Here is a 22,920-nt window from a genome sequence, read left to right on the forward strand (position 1 = left end):
GGATGCTCTAAAGCACAGATATGGCCCACATGTTAGGCTGTTATCTTCCCAGTGGGTGAGATGGCACCAGTTTAGGTAATTGTCCAATAACTGACTCTTATTTGTGCCAGGCGAATCCCTCAAATGATTTACCACCATATTTGATGACTGAATTTATCTAGGAAAAGAAAATGCTCAATCCAAGATTTCTTGCAGCTGTGAAACCTTGAGCTTTAACTTATAAGGCTATGTGAGGACAAGATAACATCTAGCCACCAATTCAACCAGGAGCCTACTCAATGATTTCAAAGCCAAAAAGATGTGGTAGCATGTTTATTGGTTGAAGCATTGTCTAGATTCTTGGTTATGAATCACCCGTAATCACTGCAAAAACCATTGAGGCTGGTCTGTCTGTGTGAACTATATTGCAATAGTGCAATTTCAACAATACAACATATCTGATGGGCTCCATGTGTTCGTCTGGAAGTAAAGAATGAAGAAAAGAAAAGCAAAATCATTTGTAGAGATAATCCCTTGTCAAATGGATGTAGCATGGGATGAATGTGAAGTCTACACCAAATGCAGAATCAAAGCTTCTAGCATCTTGTATTCGTGTAAGCAGGTCCCTTTAGCATTTTGGCCTTACTAATGGTTTGATCCCCAGGGTCATTTATGTCTCTTATAGCCCTGTTTAGGTAATGGGCGTGTGCTTCACACACTTTAGCCTTACTAAGTTATGGTCTCCAATCTTATTTACGTTGCTCGTAGACCTGTTAAGGCACAGGGCATCTCCCTTGCACACTTTAGGAGTCATCGTTAGTAAGGCCAATCTCAATCTCATTTATGACTCTCATAGATCTGTTGGCACACATTTTTCATCTAGTGGCAGATGGAGCTCAGACAGGGTGGTATTTATCTTTCAATGCATTGTGCTCCCGAAACATTTTCCGCCAATAGGCGGATCTACGTTTCTTTCCAGTAACAGTGGAAGTCCAGCAGTTATCCCAGTCTTAGCCCAACCAGGACACATATTTCTTAAAAAATATCAACATTTATTGGTTGATCCCTTCCAACTCCTTGGTTTAAGTGGAATGCGCATAACTGTAAGTCGGGTCGTTGCAGTTAACACCATGCTCTCAGCAAATGATGTCTTCAATAAGCTGTGATCAAGCATCATGCTAAGTGACAGTCCAACAGCAAATGTCACATGGCCCTATGGATGTGCTAAATATTAATAATATGAAAATGTTTGTTGTTCATTTTGGAGGCAATACCATGTACTGGTTCCCTCTAGGAAACTAGCTCTTGAGTTTGTGCGATCTCACGTAGATGTTCTGACAATGGGCTAGAAACAACTTGTTTTTTTAAAGTTTTTTTGCGTGTTGGTGAGTGAGGAGGAACCCTACAGCAGGTTAAACCCCAACTGGGGTATATTTTTTCCTTCTTGCATTATGTCATGGTATGAGTTACATACCACTTCATTTCCTACCACATCAGACTTAACCGTACGATGATACAAAGCTGGCTTGGTGAGTTAAACTCTCACTACAGGCATCTGCAGTGATCTGACAATCAAGCATTTAAATCCCTTCTATTCCAATTCAGAATACCATCTCTCTGGTTAAGGTAAACTTAGAACCTTTAAAATTGGTAATAGTGACCCAGTACTTACAGTGCTTTCAAATGGCGAAAGGTGCTATATAAAAACATATTATTAGTAGTAACAACAGATTATACCATTTAGGACTATAATTGAAGCATTATCAGATGCTACTACCTCATATTGTTTCTCAATTTTACCCTCAGTGAGACATGACATGTCAAATTTTGTCTTCACAGCTCAGCTTCTGGTCTAAGTATTTTGGTAAGTAGCTTATTTGTACTCTATACTTTGATTTTATATTTCAATACAGTTTTTTGTTTGTCCCTCTTTAACTGATAACATTGATCCGGTAGCCGATACGCGCTGCTGCTCCCCCCTAGGATGTGTGCAGGTTGTATGGCTGCTAAGTCTGAGGGAAACAGCTCAGTGGATCAACCTAGGTGTATACAAAGAGAAACACACGAGCTACAAACTGGTTGTAAAAATAGATTTTATTCAAGCCAGGATAGAGTTATGAATAATAGATTAATCCTGTGGCACCGTGGTGTTTGTCATTTGTCCATCCTGCTTGTCTGCACCATGGACAATTGATGCCTTACCTTAACACATCCTCTATTCTAAAAAAGAAATCGTCCTTGCCATTATTTCTTGCCATTCAAGTTCCTCTCCTCAGAAGGACATCTAGATCCCATCTTGCTGAAACATATTAACAACTTTAGGGGCCTAGTCACAAACTGCATTTATTTTGCAATATGTTTAATAATACTACAATAGCCCTACAAAATGCGATTCACTGACCCACATGCAATGGTTTCCACTTCAACCTCTCCTGTCCTTTCTGTGCGTAAATGTCCTCTCGATTACGGAGATCTCCAACCACATACACCTATGCTTAAATAGCAAATGTGGGAGGGACGAGGAAGTGGCTGGAAGTGGGGTATACCTCTTACCAAATTGGAGGGATTTTGGGAGGATTAATGAGGGTTAAGGGAGTAATAGGGGTTAATAGGGAGTGTGCTTTTTCAAAAGCATTTTTTCTACATTCAAAATAAATATATAAAAGTAATTTACTTTAATATTTATCACAAAATATGTTAACTGTTTTGTTAAAAAGTGTAATAAACTTTTTAACCTTTTCTTATACTTTGCCACATGGAGCTCTACCTATGAAAAATTACAAGTAGTAACTTTACATTTGTAAATTAGGCTCATCCCCCTGAATACATGAGGTGGAAACATGTATGTCTACACTTTGTGGTAAATCTGCACTCATAACTAGTGAATAGGCCAAATGAGTAAATCTGCTATAAACTGTGAGAGTACATTTACACATGCCAATTTATTTATGTTATAAATGTACCTTTTTGAATAGCACCCTTAGAGGCTTAACTGCTGCCACAAGTTTCCTGGTGACCTTCCCTTTTTATGTTAATAATTGTGTTTGTTTTATGTTTACTCTTGACCACTCCTGTCTAATGACCATCAAAGCTATCTTGGTTGGTTTGTTTAAACTAGTCCACTGTTACCTGACCATTTTACCATGGATTGGCCACAGATCCATTCCTCTTTCGGACACCTTGTCCTGATCATAGACTACAATGGTTCCATATCACTGCCAGTATCTGACCACTTTTACCAAGTATACGTCCTTATGTTTGAAATATCCCCCCCCAAACCCCAGTGTCGTACCTTGCTAATGCATTCACATAACACAACACTGCTTCACTTGATGTATTCAGTTGTGCAGGAGTTCCCTTATACCGCTGATCTGTTTTGCGCTTTCCCATCCACAACCTCATGCTTTCCTGACTGAGATGCACTTCACCCTCTCCCAGGCCCTGTAGCCATTTTTCCCTACCATCAAAAAGACCACAAAAGCCCAGAAAAAAATCATAGTTCAAGCAGCCCAGTATAGAGTGATTTTACATCTCCAAGAAAATACACTCCTCACTGTCACTACTTAAATTCCAGTTGAAAGTCATATATTTGCCACTTGGGCCCCTACTTTGGGTTGGAAACCCACCTGGAGGGTCATCCCTTGAAGGGGTATTGTGAATTTCAGGAGTAACAAATAGCTTGCAAGATTGGTGCCATTCTCGGGACTCACTAGCTGATCGTCCAAGCATGAGGGACCTAAATTCTTTAATCATAACTAGGGTTCCCGGTTTTATGGTATTTATTTTCTAGTTCTTCTCATCTGTATTTATTCTGTGTATATTATAAAAATTAAGTTACAGTGGTTATATGTCCTCATTTATTTCACCGATAAATATATGCTCATGCTTGAATATTTAACAGGTTTTAGCCATATACGGTACAATACATTCATCTGAAAACATTTGCATTGTAGAAAAGGTTTAACATCTGTACATCCTTGGTTATTTACGTTTCATTAGTGTGAGAAGCTGGCCTGGTATATGATGTCTACTTATGTAAGTGGGCACCCTGCACCAATCCAGAAAACCCTCATGGTGATTTAAGAGGTCTTAGACAACCCTAGAAAGCTCTCTAAGTGGTAACTGTGGAGAGCAGCCTTCAGGCTTAGTCCAGGAGAAGTGTAAAGCAGCTTTTTTTTCCAGAATGCAATCTTATAGTATAGATTAAGTGAAAAGAACCGCACCAAGCATTTATAACAATATGTATTAATTATATAATACTCTCTAGTATGTTCCAATATCTCCAACATGGAGAGAAACACAATGCACACAATACTTCAGCAAAGAAACACAGTCAAGAGCACAGAATACACAGTGAACCCCGGGGGGGGCGGGGGGGGGGACCAAACCATATTCTAAGAAAGTGGTATAAGAACCACGACTCAGGTTAAGACAATGTTGAGAGGACGTAGAAGTGCTGGGGGCCCAAGGTATGTGAAATATTTAGTAGAGAGGGACCCCACGGAAAGCATATGCAGTGTGGAAACACACATCGTGCTCCATACAAGTCTACGTGTAAGTCACGGTTGGATTTTTAAAGATCAGGAACCTTCACAGTGGACCCTGAAGAAACCCCGTGGGAGACAGAAAATTGGAGAGCCACCCCACCTGTGGACACCCTAGTACCCACGGTACCTACACCAGAGAAGCCGGGTGCATACATGTGAAGTGGTGTCGGAAACTGCTGTCGAACCCAATGGGAGACTTCAGGAAAGTGCTGCTGTGCAGAAGGAGAAAGTGTACCGTAGTATCTGAAGGTGGATTCTAGATGAGAGGTGCCTGCAAGCAGAGGGGACAGAGTTTATGTCACTCAGGAGTGACCAGGAGACTTGGAAGATGAATGCCCTCTGATGTCGGACGTTGAAGGATGATGATGATGACCTTGACTCTGCAGCTGTGAAGAGCAGGCAATGCTGAGTAGGACCAGGAGCCATGCACGAGCTGTCCCGCAAAGGATGTTGAATGCTGAGGGGTCAGTGTCCAGCAGGAGCACCAACAAGCCTTGGAAAATACAACCAATGCAGGAAATGAAGAAGGAGCAACGTCGGGACCAGCAAGGTTCAGGGGACTCACCACACGCAGGATAGTCAGGGCAGGCCCATAGCAATCAGGGGAGCCTAAAGGAAACAAGTGTGACCCTCAAGCGGACCCACAGGCCACAGGCACTGGAGCGGTGAGAGGACCTCAAGCAGCTCACCAAAAGATACAGGCCATGATGCACACGAGGTGGTGTGGCTGAAGATTCTGGTCACTGGAGGTGCTCGAGGTTGGGGCTACTTGGAGCCCAAAGATTTTCTTGGAAGAAAGCCATTAAGCCTTTGCAACTGCAAATTGACGCGAAGCACAGGGTTTCGGTTATTGCAACCCCCATGAGAGATACTGGCCTTTAAACTTTGTGAGAGGGCAGGGCAGGCCACAGGAGCTGTGGAAAACCACCGCCTGTGTTGCAGAATCTTATGGAGCCCGGAGGAGCTCAGGATCAGCAGACGGATTGACTTAGTTGCGGTGCCTGCGAATGCAGTGACTCCTTCACTCCAAGGGAGATTACTTCAAGTGTCTTAGATGCTTCACAGGCCTTGGAAGGTACCTGTATGATGCACAGACACAGATGATGCAGCAGACTGGAAGGGAGACAAAGTCAGGCCCAAACAAAGTCCAGCAAAGTCCAGAGTGCCCAGACTGTAAAAGAAGTGGTGTCTGATCTGAATGTTATCCCACGACGATTCTAGGGACCTACACCCAGGTACGCACTTAAGTACCCTAGGGAAGGGGTTGGGAAGATTCAGGGGAGACTCCCATGGGAGGGTCTGGACAGGGAGGAAGTTACTCCCATGTCCTTTTTCCTGTTTTACGCCAAAGCTGGAGCCAACAGCTCCCAGGACTGGTTTGTACTAAACTATGGATGGGGATACCAAATGTTCCCCCCCGTGCAGACTTTGTGGTGCTGACAAGCGCACCCACCTGGTCCCAATACACAAAATCCTGTCTGGGAGGTGGTGACACCTCCCTGTGACTGGATACCTATTGTTCTGCATGTGCCTGCTCGAGCTTGGCTCAGCAGCAAAAGGGCAGAAATGTGTCTCTGGTCAGCAGCAACCATTTTGTGCAGTCCGGGTCTAGAAGGTGGGCACCGGGAACACTGAGAACCTAATGGAGAGCTCTTCCAGTGCTTGGAATCACACCTCCCACACGGTGTGGGGGTATGATGCCAACATGGTTGATACCAAACTTGATAGGATTTGCTGCAGCCAGTTTTGAGATCATCGTCGTGTAATTACGCGGTGCCCCTCTATATAGTATATGGCTGCTTCACTGACAACCCAGGAGAATGGTCTCTGTAGGCTGAAGGGGTGTCCAGCTCATTCAGAGGCACTCTCTCACTTAGAACCAAGCACCCTGCCTTCAGGATTGCAAAGGCCTGCTAGAGGGGTGACTTATAGGTTTTAGGTGCAGTGACCCTAGATATAGGAAACCGGCTATATCTTTAGTAAGTAGTGCAAGCACCAGCTTACACAGGCTGCAATGCCAGGCCTGTCATTCCATTTTGAATGGTCTCTCCTGGGTGGCATAATACATGCTTCAGCCCATGGGAAACCTCTGAGGTACCTATGCACTGGGTGCATGGGTACCATATACTAAGGACCTATAAGAGGACCCCAGTATCAAATCTGTGGTGTACCTAAGTACTGAACATAACAATTTAGGGAGAAAGCAGATAGACTGGAGTCCATATTAGCAGGATCCCAATCAGACTAATCAAATACAGCTTAGCACCAGGCAAAAGATGGGGGCAACCATAGAAGCAGATCCTACTTCCCTACAATTAGCAAATCTTTTTCTTTCATTTTACCTCTCCTCCTTGTCAATCTGCACAGTGACTGACTTGGCCCACATGACTAACAGGACAGCTAATCATCCAAAGGAAGACCTATTTTCCATACTGGTATATATATTTTTTATTTTCAATACAAAACAGCACAACAACAGGAGCAGTGAGGGAGAAGGAGAATCAATGAGGAAAGGTAAACAGGAAAATTGCCACGAAATACACCATCCTGAGCAGTAAACCGTACACTTGATGTTGTCCCAATTACCACACATTTGGAACAGGAAATGCTCCGGTGCTTGGGTATCATTACAATGGTAACATGGACACATTTGGATAATGACCAGGCACAATGCAGAAGGAGTGTCTGACAGACGATTTAGCCAATCATATAAGGCCGTAGTTAATAACACAGTGTCTTTGCTAAATGTGGCGTTCATGGCATTGGAGCCATTGGCAGTAAGCCCTCCCGACACTAGTTACCCCCCTCATTGGCACCACTCGTCACTGGCGAATTGGAGTTCCTGTGGTGGAGAAAGGAGGTGAAAGGCTCCCATATATCTTTGGATCGGGATCGTATCAGCATTATCTCCCAGTAATTGGTTAACTGCTCCTGACAGTATGTCACATCGCCCAACCATGCTTTAATGGTGGGTTACCTGCCCCAGTGCATGGCCACCCTGTATTTGGTCCGCAGAAGTAAAATGGCAATATAACCATGTTTGCCCATATTTAAAAACTAAATACAAACAGGAAAATACATGGGTTGCTGTCTTTATCTAGCTGTAAACATCAGTAAAAAATGGTAAACTAGGAGCCTTATTCACAAAGTAATAATGTCATTCCACCAAAGTTTATATGTCCCTGCAAAATTATTTGAACATTGATACATGCTTTTTGAGAACTTTCACAAGTCACTCTTGTGCATATAGAAAATGTTGAAGCTCATCTTTCATCTTTGGCCAATATCCTTGGTTACCAGGGCAATTTCCTCACGTTTTCTATAGATCACTCTCCAAGCCTAACCCCCATCTGTAATAGTTTGGAAACATATGTGAAATCGTTTCCTTTGTCATTACCATTATATGTGACACCGCAGCCTTAGTCACACTTATTTTTAGCAACCACTGATTATCCCCTTGTGCCTTCTTTTCTTCCCAACTGCTACTTCAATCATTGCACCTACCATATTAGCATAGTCCAGATCTCCTACCTCTCACTTAGTTAGCTTCTTTTTCGGTGTCTCAGCTCAGTGTGCTACTTCTTGTAGCTTTAGCATCACCCATGCTATAGCGTTACTAGGCCCATCAAATGTTTTTCAGATCTTTTTCTATTTCCCCTGCCAATGATTTATGCCACTTTCTTGGCCCTCCAATGAATCTTGCTTAGTGCAGAGAGAGGTTGGACAAAAAAGATTTAAACGGACATCCAATGAGGACTAGGAAATGGATAACTGAACTATAGACTAGAAATCAGACTCATGTAAATTAGCCTTAAAACAATACAATAAAGATAAAAGATTATCACGGCCAGCCCAAATCTTCTGAAAAAATGTAGGCGAGCCAAAATCATACACACTAAGATTTCAGTCAAAGCTATACAGGATAATAAAATTAGTATTAGATGTTCCGAGATCTCTCTAAGCGGATCTCCTCTAGTCATTAGTAACCCCCAATTAGGAATGCACATTAATTTGGCGATAAATAAATAATCAAAGCTGAGTCAATATAGTAATTTAGTGCATCAATAAATAAATCAGGTATTAGACAATTTAGTGGAATTCTAATAAAACATTGAAATAAGATACTAAAGCTTAAGAGTTCAAAAAGGGACATGAAACATGCCAGTTCAAGTAGTCTCCCAAGAAGGATGAGAGCACTCAGTGCATACAGCCTATGTGTTACTTTGTAAAGAAGCCTGGTGAGTCCATAATTAGACAAGAGGAGATTGCCAGGAGAGTTCTGCAAAGAATACGTCACCATTAAGAGCACTAACTCTAGTCAGGCAGCAAGGAAAAAACAGCAGTCCCCTCATCTGTTAAATCGGGCAATATTATGTTCTTGAAGTTTCGGGGGTGACACATCCTAGTATCACCTCATCTGGTCCGACCACTCAGTCCGTTGGTCAGTTCATATAGGATGGGCATCAGGCAACAAAATGAAGACACAAATTTCAGAGAAATAGGTGGGACAATTACGCAGTCCTTAAGCAATCCAATATGTGAAGTGTTAGGACAATGTTCCTTCAGCATGAGCACATTAGCGAGTTCAAGAGGACAGTTTCCCAGGCAGCTGTTCGGGATTGTGTCAAAAAATGTAGCAAAGTATCTTGTTCAAAACATGAGAGCTCAGGAAAGGAAAACACTGTTTCAAGGTTTTTGTTATACTGAAGAATTCTCTCATGAGCAGTAGACTCGGCAAGTCAAGGGTCTTCACATTTTCAGTCAGGCTTACATTGAATAAAGCTAATTTAATGTGAAATATGCACACACGTATATATATATATATATATATATATAATTACTAGGCATACATTCCTAGGAAATATAAAGACATTATGATTCTAGCATAACTTTGATGCACTTTAAATCATTTAGAATGGTTACAAATAATTTGTGTCAGTATGATAGACTTCTGTTTTATGAATGTACCAACAGGTAAATAAATAAAAAATGCTAATGAATTAAATTAGTTCTAAGTGCATGATATTAGTACATATATAAAATACAATCTATGAAAGTTTCATGAAGGCATCATTAATTTGGAATCTGTAACACATATTGGTTTTTGTTATTTCAGTGCACACGTTTACACAGAAACAATACATTTAAAGTTAATTTGTCATCATATTCAGGTTAAATCTTGATGATTAACTAGTTCCCATTAGTTATACACACGTATGAATGATAATAAAATATAGTTAGAGATAAAACTTCATAACGTGAGAGTTCACCACTTACACATTTGTAGTACACGTTAATGAAAAATAGCACTTATCAATCAATCAATCAGGGGTTTGTTAAAGCGCGACTACTCACCCGTAAGGGTCCCACGGCGCTAGGGGTGCCTTGGGCAGGTTCCATTCCATCAAGGAGGGGGTCTGTCGAAGAGCCAGGTTTTGAGGTTTCTTGCGAAGATGGGGAGCGATGTTGTCTGTCTGAGGTGGAGCGTAAGGGCGTTCCATGCTTTGGCAGCGAGGAAGGAGAAGGAGCGGCCTCCCGATCTGGTGCGGGGGACCACGGCGTAGGAGAGCTGGGCTGATCGTAGGGTCCTTTGGGGTGCGTGGAATTTGAGTCGGCTGTTCAGGTATGCTGGTCCGGTGCCGTGGAGGGCCTTGTGTGCGTGGGTGAGCATCTTAAAGGTGATTCTAATTAATGAAATCACGGTCTATGGTATTTATACGATTGACATCATCTACTCAACTTTTTTTGCATGCTTTTATGATGCTATAACTAACTTTCTCTTGTCTTGTCATGTAGTTGGTGCACGTTTATTAATTTTCTCTCAAAAATTGTCATTATCGAGTTTCTCATTTCATTAAAAGTTTGAAAGTATTTTCCTCTCCAATTCCCATTTCTAAACTTACACCTCCATCGTCCTCAGTGATGCATCCAATCATCCCCTGTGCTGCTTCCTCATCAGATCTTGGTATTTTCTATGGTTTTCATTTACATCCCTTTAGATACATTTTCCCAGTTCTCCAACCACATTTTCTTCTTTTGTTTCTTCTTTTTTTTCTTTCTTTTTTTAGGTGTTTTATTGAATATTTCAAAGGCATTACAACCCGGCATATAGTTGAACAAGATAGTGATTTAACCTGGCGAAAGCCAGCAGTCACCAACATGTTGAATAAAGAAATCTCATTACAAACAACATCAAACAAAGAACTAATACAAAGGAGTATATTCTGCAAATCAAAGAAATAGAAAGAGCAATAGGAAATAGCATGCAGCAGTCTTGTGAAGCACAATCAAGTCAATATTGCCGGTGCAGGGGTGCATTCTCTACCCTTACAAAAAAATATCATGGAATGTACATATAACTATGGCTAGCATGCGGGACAGACCAGTTAATGATGTACAGGTGTAAGTCGTTCGCTCAGGGGTCAATGGTGTGGGACTGTAAATCATTTTTCTGTGGTTGCCAAATGTCACAAAGGCGTAATGAGGCAGGTAAACGTGTGGCGTACATATTACACATAGTGTCACAGTATGTAAGATCTCTGATCCATGTGCTTACTAATGGGGATGGTTGAATGCCCCACTGCAATGATACCTGGCATTTAGCTATCAATAGGGCCATCGCAGCAAACCTTCTAATGGTCCTCTTCAATGGTTTTACATATCCCAGAAGGGCCATCAAGGGGGAGGGATGTATAGAATGTTCCACCATAATGGACAGTTGTTGAAAAACATCTTCCCAATATGCGTACACTGACATGCACTGCCATGCCAAATGCATGAAGTCTGCTACAGGCGCACCACAACGCATACAAATGCTGGAGACTGTGGGGCTCATCTTCACAATCATCTTGGGGTCATATAGGCCCTGTGGAGATACTTAAAATGTAATAATTTGTGCCTGTAGTTTCCTGAAATATAGCGCAGCCGGGAACAACCGTATTTCCAAATGTCATCAGTAATAATGGCACCTAGATCCTGCTCCCAAGATGCACACACTTTAGAGCCCACAGAGGGGCGAAGCGTAATCGATAAATGCTTATCTATACCCGTATATATCTGTGAAGGACCTTTATGAAGAGTGGGCTACACCTTGACTTGCTACATACAATGATATACTCCTAAAAAAATGTGAACTGCTATCTAACCGTAAACAAAAACAAATAGCCCCTGTCAAAACCCCTCACCACCCCCACTGGATACACAAATAAGTGGCACCCAATGAATCCCCACAAAGGTACAGCAAACAACTGGGTATGAGAAAGGGGGAGGAGAGGGAAAAGGGGAGGGAAAGAAGACAGGAACTTATCCTGGGGGGAAGGCAATGCTCCAAGGGAGACATTGTTAGGACAAGTAGTCACTGGCATAAATGTGGTCACCGACCTGGCAATTACGAGTGGTCGCAGTTCAACATCTCCAGTAAAGGAGTTGGTCCAAGGTTCCCAGATCCCAATGTTAATCTAGTGTTCTGAAAAAGAAAAAATTTACAGCATGATTTCACTGTGTCTCAGAATATCGGAAGGCAGTGCTCTAAATGCGTCCGTGTTAGATCATTACAAGCAGTCTAGGTGGATATTTCCAAGAAAGGAATCCCCTGCGGCGCCATCATTCCTCTTCCTGCCGTTGTGGCGGCTGTTGATGACTTTTCCAAACTTTGGCAACTACATTCGGAGTGTCAAAAATGTGTGACTTATTTCCAATCTGTACCTTAACTCGTGCCGTATACAGCATGGCATACTTAACGTTCACCTTCTGAAGTACACTCTTCAGATCGGTGTATTTGTATCTGGCATCCTGCACTAGGGGGGTGAAGTCCGGGAACAGGGAAATGATTGATCCCTGATAAGAAAGTGATTCCTTCTCTCGAGAGAGAGTCGGAGTGCCGTGTCCCTATTAAGGAGCCTGACGACAATAATTCTAGGTGCCGCCCCCGATGAGGGAGGGGGTCCCAATGAATTGTGCGCCCACTCGACGGCAAATGAAGTTAAAAATGATTCCCTGCCAAATAGATCAGTAAGGAGGGTTTCGATAAATTTAGGCATTGGGTCGGTATTGGTGGATTCTACTATGCCGTGACGTGTAGGTTTTTTCTATGCGAACGCGCTTCCAAATCCTCAGCTTTTGTCCCCAGCTTCTTCAGGATGTCCTCAGCCCTGTCCAATCACTTTTGAACCGTTGGGTGACTGTCCTCAAGTTCCGAAATCCGATGCTCTGCCCCGTCAAGCCTGGTGCCCTGAGCATTAAAGCGGCTAGTAATGTCATTGAGGCGGCTATTTGTTGTATTGCGTTTTAGGACCCTAGTGTAATTTTCCCGATTCATGCCCTTATATAGGTATAAAATACTGTATCCTTATATAGGCATAGAAATCATAACCATATTAAGTTATAGCTCAAGTAGTCCTAATACGGCTTGGCTACTTCCACTAGTTCCGAAAATCTACGATTTCTTGGAAAAACCCACCTTCAGCAGTCAGGGACTTCCCCCTGCATGAATATTAAGTTATCCAAGAAATCATGGAGTTTTCAGAGAATTAAGTCTCTGATGACGTTATTATGTCCAATCTTACGTCAAACTTGGCACCTTCAAGGTATAAATATGCCACACTTGTCCAAACAAACACACGGTGGTTTGGAGCAGTTCGACTATCTACTTGCCCGACACGCCCTGTGCAGCAAGTGCCGACCCTCCAGCAGACGCACTGAGAGACGCTGTACTTTCTCCTGCCGAGAAATCCAGCTCCAGTGTTTCCGGACTACCCTTGCGGGTTGCTGGGAAATCGAGTCCTGAGAGAGAGATACAAGACCGCCTACATTCTAAAACCAAGGTACGGAGCTGATTAGACCCTAAAAGAATTATTGGAATCGATTCTTGGCAACTAATACTAAAACTAGGCTACACCTCACTTACTTCTTCCCTTGTACTAGACATAGGTTAGGTACACCGGGGTAGGCGTATTTTAGAAGCACCAGTTGAGTACTTTTAGTCATTATTTATCACTGTATGTATTTTATGCATTTTAGGTATCTTATGGCTTAGAAACCATATCATGCTTTTACAGTACTATTTTATAATACTCTTATATTATATGCTCTGTACTTTACAGCAAGTATTACGATTGCAGCAGTTCATTTCTTATGCTTGAGAAATAAGACTGTTCAATAAATACCCTTTTATTGAAAACGCCTGTCTCTCTATTTCTCTGCACCTCTGGTGAAACGAAGCATGCACGATTGACTGAGTGAAATAACTATCTATTGTTTCCGCGACTCTAGAGATATATTTCTTATCCTTGGGGAACAAAGTTGTCATGTTTTAAGCGGTTGTCAGAAACTAATTCCTACTTGTTTATTCGAGAAAGTTTCTAGTGACCTCTGAGCTAGCTGGCACACACACAATTAAGTTTAGTATATTCGGTAGAGACCTAGTTGACTTCAGTCTTACGTCTAAACTACAGGATACACTATTCCAATGCGCAGAGCCTATTGGGAATATAGGCACTACACTACATGGCGCCCAACATTTGGTAAGGCTATAATTTAACGCTAGATACTAGAGTAACTCAGTAGTGCTTTTCACACAGACCCCCTTTTCCCGTAAAATACTCCAATAGACGTCTGGAGTGGGTTAAAGGATAAAATATCCGCTTTAAACTGAGTAGGACAAAAAAATCAGATGTATTTGTTTTTAGTTTGTTCAACGTTGAAGGATACAGTGTTCCAAAATATTGTCCACCTAATCTTTGTTTCCTTGAAAACTTGCTCTGCAAACTTTCATTAAACAATGCCGGATAACGGTGACAATAACGCAACCGGTGGAGCTGCAGTAAATGCAACCCAGCCGGGTGTAGACGTTACAGGGTTTAATGAAGAAGACGATGATGCTATAATCATCCCGGAAAACTTAAGGAAAACCATAGCTATAAAACTTATAGAAAATGGTCTATCACCCAGAGGTGGTAAAGTTATATTTGTCATAGAAGCACATGAATATCGGCTGCTTGCCAGAATTATTGAAAAATCCTTTGAAGAACTAGGTAGAGATAGTATGGTGGGAAACCATTAAAACCCCAACTAACTAAAAATCCTGAAAAAGTTTTTATTAAAAATAATCTCACTACTCCTAAGAAGAAGTGGGAAATCACTAAACAGACACGTCCTAAAGAGAAGCGTTCCCAGTCCAGAGGAAAGTCTCCTCAGCAGGAGGCATCCGAAAAAAGGTACAACCTTAGAAATAGGAATAATTTGAGAAAACCTGATAGATATCAAGATAATGATATACGTTCCTCTCGTACCTTTCAGGCTTCCTCGCAGAAATCCGAAAGAAGAGGACGTTCAGAACAAAAAGAACAACGAGTGAAGTCCAAAGACGAACAGCACGTTCCAAAAAATAAGAAAAGCCAATTTCCAAAAAAGAAGGTAGCAAGTCTAAAGATCAGACATGCCGAGGATCTTGAGGACACAACTCAAGCACGGGGAGTGGGCCCAAACAATGCTAGACAGCGCAGCAGAGGTAACCATAGCTCGCAAGATCCTGAAGGATCATCTGGAGACAGTGGACTTGAATGAAAGCATCCAAGTTGAAACTGCAGATACCAGGGTTAGTGTACCACATAAGTTATATGAAGTAACACTCTGGATGGAGGGTGACAAACCAAGAAAAATTAGAGCACTCTTTTGGGAGAAGCTCTCTAAGGGTTATGACATCCTACTAGCTGAACAAGACTGGCCACCTGAATTTGTCAGGGAGTGCCCACATGGCGAAGATATAATTATGCCAGCCTTCTCAAATCACATTCCAATTCATAAAAAATATACATATGCTAGGAAATGGGCTGTGGCCCAGGCCCCAGCACTATACAAAAATCATGTAGGATATGATGAGGATTCCCCTCACCATAAAATCCAGTTGAAAGCTCAACCAACAATGCAAAGGCAATATCCTGTAAAACAAGAAGCTAAAAAACAGGTCAGGGAGATTTTAAATCAACTCGAATACCAAGGGGTGATTGAAACATGCACCTCATCAATGAACAATCCTTTGTTTCCTGTTTCCAAACCAGACAATTCATATCGCCTAGTTTTGGATTACAGACATCTAAATTCCTGTTGCAAAACTTTTGCAGTACAAAACGCACATATTGCAGCACTGATGAATAACATCGTGCGCAAAAAATATAAAACTACATTAGATATCTCAAATGGTTTCTTTTGTCAAAACATTGCACCTGAAAGCAGGTATTTGACCGCTTTCTCCATAATGGGGGCACAGCGACAATTTTGCCATCTCCCCCAGGGATTCAAGAATAGTCCAGGGTTATTTTTAGCCAGAGTAACGATTATGAGGCATTGTCCTATGTCGATGACATCTATCTTACAGATGATGATTTGGACGTACACTTGAAAAGAGTGAACACCATAATACTTGGGTTTGCTTCTGAAGGGTATAAATTCAATTTCAAGAAATCACGAATTGCCCATCTCAATGTCCTATTTTTGGGATATGAGTTATCAAGTGAAGGCAAAAGCCTGGCAGCAAACTTTTTAGAGAAATGTGCGCTGCTCCAACCTCCAAAAACGCTGAAAAACTTAGTCAATTCTAGGTTTCCTGAATTTTGGAAGAACTTATGTTCTAAACTACGCAGAAAGGGTTAAACCTCTCTACGAACTAATCAAACCTGATTTCAAACCTACTAATTGGACACAAAAACACACAGAAATTGTGTGTTCGGCTCAAACAGACATGTTAGCAAAAACACAGTTACAAACACGCGAAAACGTGCGCAACCTAGTGATCCAAATTATCCCAGGGAGATACGGATTCACATACCTAACCTTTAACGAAGGTGAGACGGTACCAATAGCATACAAGTCATACTTGTACACACAAGCTGAAATGAAATTCACTTCAACAGAAAAGATACTGACAGCGGTTCAAACTGCAGTAGCAAAAGAGAGAGCTCTAGCACAGGGTAAACGCATAAAAATCGTTACACCTGTGCCTGCCTTAGAGGCAGTGACAAAGGCAAGCATTCCAAATGCTAAAGCTTTACATCCGAGATGGATACAATGGGTTAATTCTCTTGCTGCAACAAACGTTGTATACGTTTTTGACCCATACTTGAAGACACAAGAATTTCTACAATACGAATTAGAATGTCCTCTGCCGACTGAAATTCTGCCACCTGAATATTACGGCTGAATAATATATACAGACGGATCAGCACAACCCGCAATTGGGGGTAAACAAGCTTACAGTGCTGTGTACGCGATTGTTAAAGGTCGCTGGCGCGAAGGTAAATTTAGACCTATGGTCACTAAAACTCAATCACTTGGAGACTGTACAGCTCAGCGAGCTGAACTACAGGCTTTCAAGATGGCGCTTGAAAATACCGATCGCGAATTCCCCACACTCATAGTGTGTGATTCGTATTACTGCATCCAATCTTGTATGAATATTTGCAGAACTGGGTTCAAAATGGTTTCAAAGACGCTAAAGGTGGGACAATTAAGCATAAACTGCTATGGGAACAAGTAGTTATTTTGCAAAAAGAACTACAAAAGACTCACGCGATTCATACACTGAGTCATCAGCGTGATGGCGTTCACGTTGAAGGGAATTCATTGGCTGACAAAGCCGAAAAGGCAGCTGTGCAAACGGCTTCCGTAGCTGCAATCACTCATTCAAAAACGAAAATAGACAGCGAAATAATGCAAGCTGTCACTGCTTCAGTAAAAGACAGTAGTAAGACACTCCCTAAAGGCTTTCCAGTAAAGTACTTATATATAACTGATGCAAACAATGTTCCTTTTGCTTGAATCTTCGGAGTGGGGGATAGGACAATCTCAAACATGGAACATAGGATAGGACTAATCTTAGCAGCACATGAAGGGCTCGCCTCTGCACGCGCAGTAATTTCCACCACAGTATCATTGTTAAAACAGAGATACTGGTGGCCAGGCATGAGGAAACAAACTAGAAACTATGTGCTAGAATGTGAAATCTGCCAAAAAATGAAAGTTTCTACAGTGAAACGACCTGCACAGACTCCCCTTCTAATTTCAGATAAACCATTAGCATGTGCTTACCTGGACCACTGTGGTCCCTTACAGAGGGATGGTAACTGTACATATATCATGGTCGCAGTGTATTCCTGCACAAGATTCATTTGGATGTGGCCCCAGTGCTCGGCTGACGCCAGAACTGTTATAAAAGATTTGCAAGTCTTTATCGGCACATACGCAATCGGCACGTTACATTCTGACCAGGGTCCTGCGTTTAGCTCTCGAGCTTACAAGGAGGCCATGGCCAGCTTGGGCGTTGCATTGCGGTTTTCGAGTCCCTTCCATCCTAAGGGAAATGCGGTAGTGGAAAGAAAAAACCGTGACATAAAGCAATCTATAACAGCTAGGGTATTAGGTTCGGGTGACGGGTGGGTCAAACATCTAAATAGTGTCCAAAGAAGTCTTAATAATCTGCCAAGAAATTCTCTGGGGGAATCACTCCATACGAATTATTATTTGGTACTAGAATGCTTATCCAGGACCTTGATTGTCGCACTTTAGTGGTGGAACAGAAACCCTTTGATATCAAAGACCGTTTGACTGTTTTACAGGACTTAAATGAAACAAGAAGAAGTCTGAGTAACACAACACACATGACCACTGAAGAGAAACCACCTGTCCCAGCAAGACCTGTCTGGATTCCAAAGATTGGGGATCTAGTCAGGGAAAAGATTGCAGTGAAGAAGGAATTTGGGCCTTCTTATAGAAAAGCAGTACCTGTCTTAGCAATTCTTGGAACAAGATCAGTGTTACTACCGCCGCTTGCTGGTAAAAGGGAGAACAGAACAGTATCAATTGACCTGGTAAAACCACATCATGTGGCTGATAATAAGTAGTAGGCCCAGAAGACTCCCAAGAAGTAGCAGACAACCAAATGTGGCTACTATTCAAGAGGTTCAAACTGAAAGACTTATCACGTTTGATAAACCTACAGTGAGGAAAGAAGGACTAAGCAACAAAGCTATGGAACTCGTCCCTCTTGATACCCAAATATCAGTTTGTCAAGAAACTCCTGTCTACAATGATGTAGAATCTGACTATACAAACATGTCAAAAAAGGAAGCTATTCCAGGGATCTCAAAAAATCCGGATGCAATACCAACTATTGACAGAACTGCCTCTGGCTATTTTATCAACTTCGATAACTTTTCTGAGGATCCCAGTGAGCCTGAAACAACGCCAGTTAATAAAACTTTCAAAGAAAAAATAACAGAACTCTTTCATCAACTTGAGAAAACATATCTGGTTTCACCATGGGTTGAATTTTGGATAGGATTGGGTGTACTTTTTCACTATGATGGCTCATTCTGGTTTTAAGTTTGGGACGAATGATAGATGGAAAGTACAGTACAATGGACACAGCAAGTAAGAACATCAGCTTACTCCTGCAACCTTACAAATCATCTCATCATGAGTGAAGAGACCTGTGATCAATGAACATCACAGGTGTTCCTATACCTGGTGGTATAGCATGGGACTTAACTGACTATGGCATTTTGGGCCCGGTGGAACTGTTGAAAATTCCACACCAGTTCAAGGTTTCTTTAAGTGATTTTGTTTCATCAAGCACCTTTTCAGATGATTAGGACTTTGAAACTGTTAATAATATGATGTCAGACTTAGAAATGTCAGCAGAATTTCAAAAACACGAACATTTGGAAGGTTCAACAAGTTATGAAGAACTGTATTGTTACAATCATTTTGGTCACCATTATTTGCACAAATCTGTAAATCCTAGAAATGTTTTTACTTATAATCAATGGGAACATTGTCCAACACCACCAAAAGGCAGCTCTAAAACATTTTATGAGAAATTTCCATACTTTACAGGTTTTAATGTGACAAATCCAGAAAAGTTTTATTTTAAAAATATAAATAAGACAGGAATGAAAACCATGTTGACCAATACTAAACAAATTTATTCTGCAAACTTTTATGCTCAACAGTCTACATTAGGTTTTAACTTTGTAACCTTTTCTTATACTTTGCCACATGGAGCTCTACCTATGAAAAATTACAAGTAGTAACTTTACATTTGTAAATTAGGCTCATCCCCCTGAATACATGAGGTTGAAACATGTATGTCTACACTTTGTGGTAAATCTGCACTCATAACTAGTGAATAGGCCAAATGAGTAAATCTGCTATAAACTGTGAGAGTACATTTACACATGCCAATTTATTTATGTTATAAATGTACCTTTTTGAATAGCACCCTTAGAGGCTTAACTGCTGCCACAAGTTTCCTGGTGACCATCCCTTTTTATGTTAATAATTGTGTTTGTTTTATGTTTACTCTTGACCACTCCTGTCTAATGACCATCAAAGCTATCTTGGTTGGTTTGTTTAAACTAGTCCACTGTTACCTGACCATTTTACCATTGATTGGCCACAGATCCATTCCTCTTTCGGACACCTTGTCCTGATCACAGACTACAATGGTTCCATATCACTGCCAGTATCTGACCACTTTTACCAAGTATACGTCCTTATGTTTGAAATATCCCCCCCCAAACCCCAGTGTCGTACCTTGCTAATGCATTCACATAACACAACACTGCTTCACTTGATGTATTCAGTTGTGCAGGAGTTCCCTTATACCGCTGATCTGTTTTGCGCTTTCCCATCCACAACCTCATGCTTTCCTGACTGAGATGCACTTCACCCTCTCCCAGGCCCTGTAGCCATTTTTCCCTACCATCAAAAAGACCACAAAAGCCCAGAAACAAATCATAGTTCAAGCAGCCCAGTATAAAGTGATTTTACATCTCCAAGAAAATACACTCCTCACTGTCACTACTTAAATTCCAGTTGAAAGTCATATATTTGCCACTTGGGCCCCTACTTTGGGTTGGAAACCCACCTGGAGGGTAATCCCTTGAAGGGGTATTGTGAATGTCAGGAGTAACAAATAGCTTGCAAGATTGGTGCCATTCTCGGGACTCACTAGCTGATCGTCCAAGCATGAGGGACCTAAATTCTTTAATCCTAACTAGGGTTCCCGGTTTTATGGTATTTATTTTCTAGTTCTTCTCATCTGTATTTATTCTGTGTATATTATAAAAATTAAGTTACAGTGGTTATATGTCCTCATTTATTTCACCGATAAATATATGCTCATGCTTGAATATTTAACAGGTTTTAGCCATATACGGTACAATACAGTCATCTGAAAACATTTGCATTGTAGAAAAGGTTTAACATCTGTACATCCTTGGTTATTTACGTTTCATTAGTGTGAGAAGCTGGCCTGGTATATGATGTCTACTTATGTAAGTGGGCACCCTGCACCAATCCAGAAAACCCTCATGGTGATTTAAGAGGTTTTAGACAACCCTAGAAAGCTCTCAAAGTGGTAACTGTGGAGAGCAGCCTTCAGGCTTAGTCCAGGAGAAGTGTAAAGCAGCTTTTTTTTCCAGAATGCAATCTTATAGTATAGATTAAGTGAAAAGAACCGCACCAAGCATTTATAAAAATATGTATTTATTATATAATACTCTCTAGTATGTTCCAATATCTCCAACATGGAGAGAAACACAATGCACACAATACTTCAGCAAAGAAACACAGTCAAGAGCACAGAATACACAGTGAACCCCCGGGGGGGGGAACCAAATCATATTCTAAGAAAGTGGTATAAGAACCACGACTCAGGTTAAGACAATGTTGAGAGGACGTAGAAGTGCTGGGGGCCCAAGGTATGTGAAATATTTAGTAGAGAGGGACCCCACGGAAAGCATATGCAGTGTGGAAACACACATCGTGCTCCATACAAGTCTACGTGTAAGTCACGGTTGGATTTTTAAAGATCAGGAACCTTCACAGTGGACCCTGAAGAAACCCCGTGGGAGACAGAAAATTGGAGAGCCACCCCACCTGTGGACACCCTAGTACCCACGGTACCTACACCAGAGAAGCCGGGTGCATACATGTGAAGTGTTGTCGGAAACTGCTGTCGAACCCAATGGAAGACTTCAGGAAAGTGCTGCTGTGCAGAAGGAGAACGTGTACCGTAGTATCTGAAGGTGGATTCTAGATGAGAGGTGCCTTCAAGCAGAGGGGACAGAGTTTATGTCACTCAGGAGTGACCAGGAGACTTGGAAGATGAATGCCCTCTGATGTCGGACGTTGAAGGATGATGATGATGACCTTGACTCTGCAGCTGTGAAGAGCAGGCAATGCTGAGTAGGACCAGGAGCCATGCACGAGCTGTCCCGCAAAGGATGTTGAATGCTGAGGGGTCAGTGTCCAGCAGGAGCACCAACAAGCCTTGGAAAATACAACCAATGCAGGAAATGAAGAAGGAGCAACGTCAGGACCAGCAAGGTTCAGGGGACTCACCACACGCAGGATAGTCAGGGCAGGCCCATAGCAATCAGGGGAGCCTAAAGGAAACAAGTGTGACCCTCAAGCGGACCCACAGGCCACAGGCACTGGAGCGGTGAGAGGACCTCAAGCAGCTCACCAAAAGATGCAGGCCATGATGCACACGAGGTGATGTGGCTGAAGATTCTGGTCACTGGAGGTGCTCGAGGTTGGGGCTACTTGGAGCCCAAAGATTTTCTTTGAAGAAAGCCATTAAGCCTTTGCAACTGCAAATTGACGCGAAGCACAGGGGTTCGGTTATTGCAACCCCCATGAGAGATACTGGCCTTTAAACTTTGTGAGAGGGCAGGGCAGGCCACAGGAGCTGTGGAAAACCACCGCCTGTGTTGCAGAATCTTATGGAGCCCGGAGGAGCTCAGGATCAGCAGACGGATTGACTTAGTTGCGGTGCCTGCGAATGCAGTGACTCCTTCACTCCAAGGGAGATTACTTCAAGTGTCTTAGATGCTTCACAGGCCTTGGAAGGTACCTGTATGATGCACAGACACAGATGATGCAGCAGACTGGAAGGGAGACAAAGTCAGGCCCAAACAAAGTCCAGCAAAGTCCAGAGTGCCCAGACTGCAAAAGAAGTGGTGTCTGATCTGAATGTTATCCCACGACGATTCTAGGGACCTACACCCAGGTACGCACTTAAGTACCCTAAGGAAGGGGTTGGGAAGATTCAGGGGAGACTCCCATGGGAGGGTCTGGACAGGGAGGAAGTTACTCCCATGTCCTTTTTCCTGTTTTACGCCAAAGCTGGAGCCAACAGCTCCCAGGACTGGTTTGTACTAAACTATGGACGGGGATACCAAATGTTCCCCCCGTGCAGACTTTGTGGTGCTGACAAGCGCACCCACCTGGTCCCAATACACAAAATCCTGTCTGGGAGGTGGTGACACCTCCCTGTGACTGGATACCTATTGTTCTGCATGTGCCTGCTCGAGCTTGGCTCAGCAGCAAAAGG

General features: G+C 42.3%; 1 protein-coding gene across 1 annotated transcript in view; it reads left to right on the plus strand.

The window, feature by feature from the left end:
• PROC (protein C, inactivator of coagulation factors Va and VIIIa) overlaps positions 1–22,920 on the plus strand; it is a 269,683-nt gene that overhangs the window by 145,354 nt on the left and 101,409 nt on the right. The window contains exon 5 of the mRNA XM_078666037.1: positions 1,819–1,843. Coding sequence (XP_078522163.1) covers positions 1,819–1,843 — 25 coding nt within the window. The remainder of the gene's footprint in view (positions 1–1,818; positions 1,844–22,920) is intronic.

The sequence above is a fragment of the Lissotriton helveticus genome, chromosome 11, assembly GCF_964261635.1.
Source record: "Lissotriton helveticus chromosome 11, aLisHel1.1, whole genome shotgun sequence".
Taxonomy (NCBI): Eukaryota; Metazoa; Chordata; class Amphibia; order Caudata; family Salamandridae; genus Lissotriton; species Lissotriton helveticus.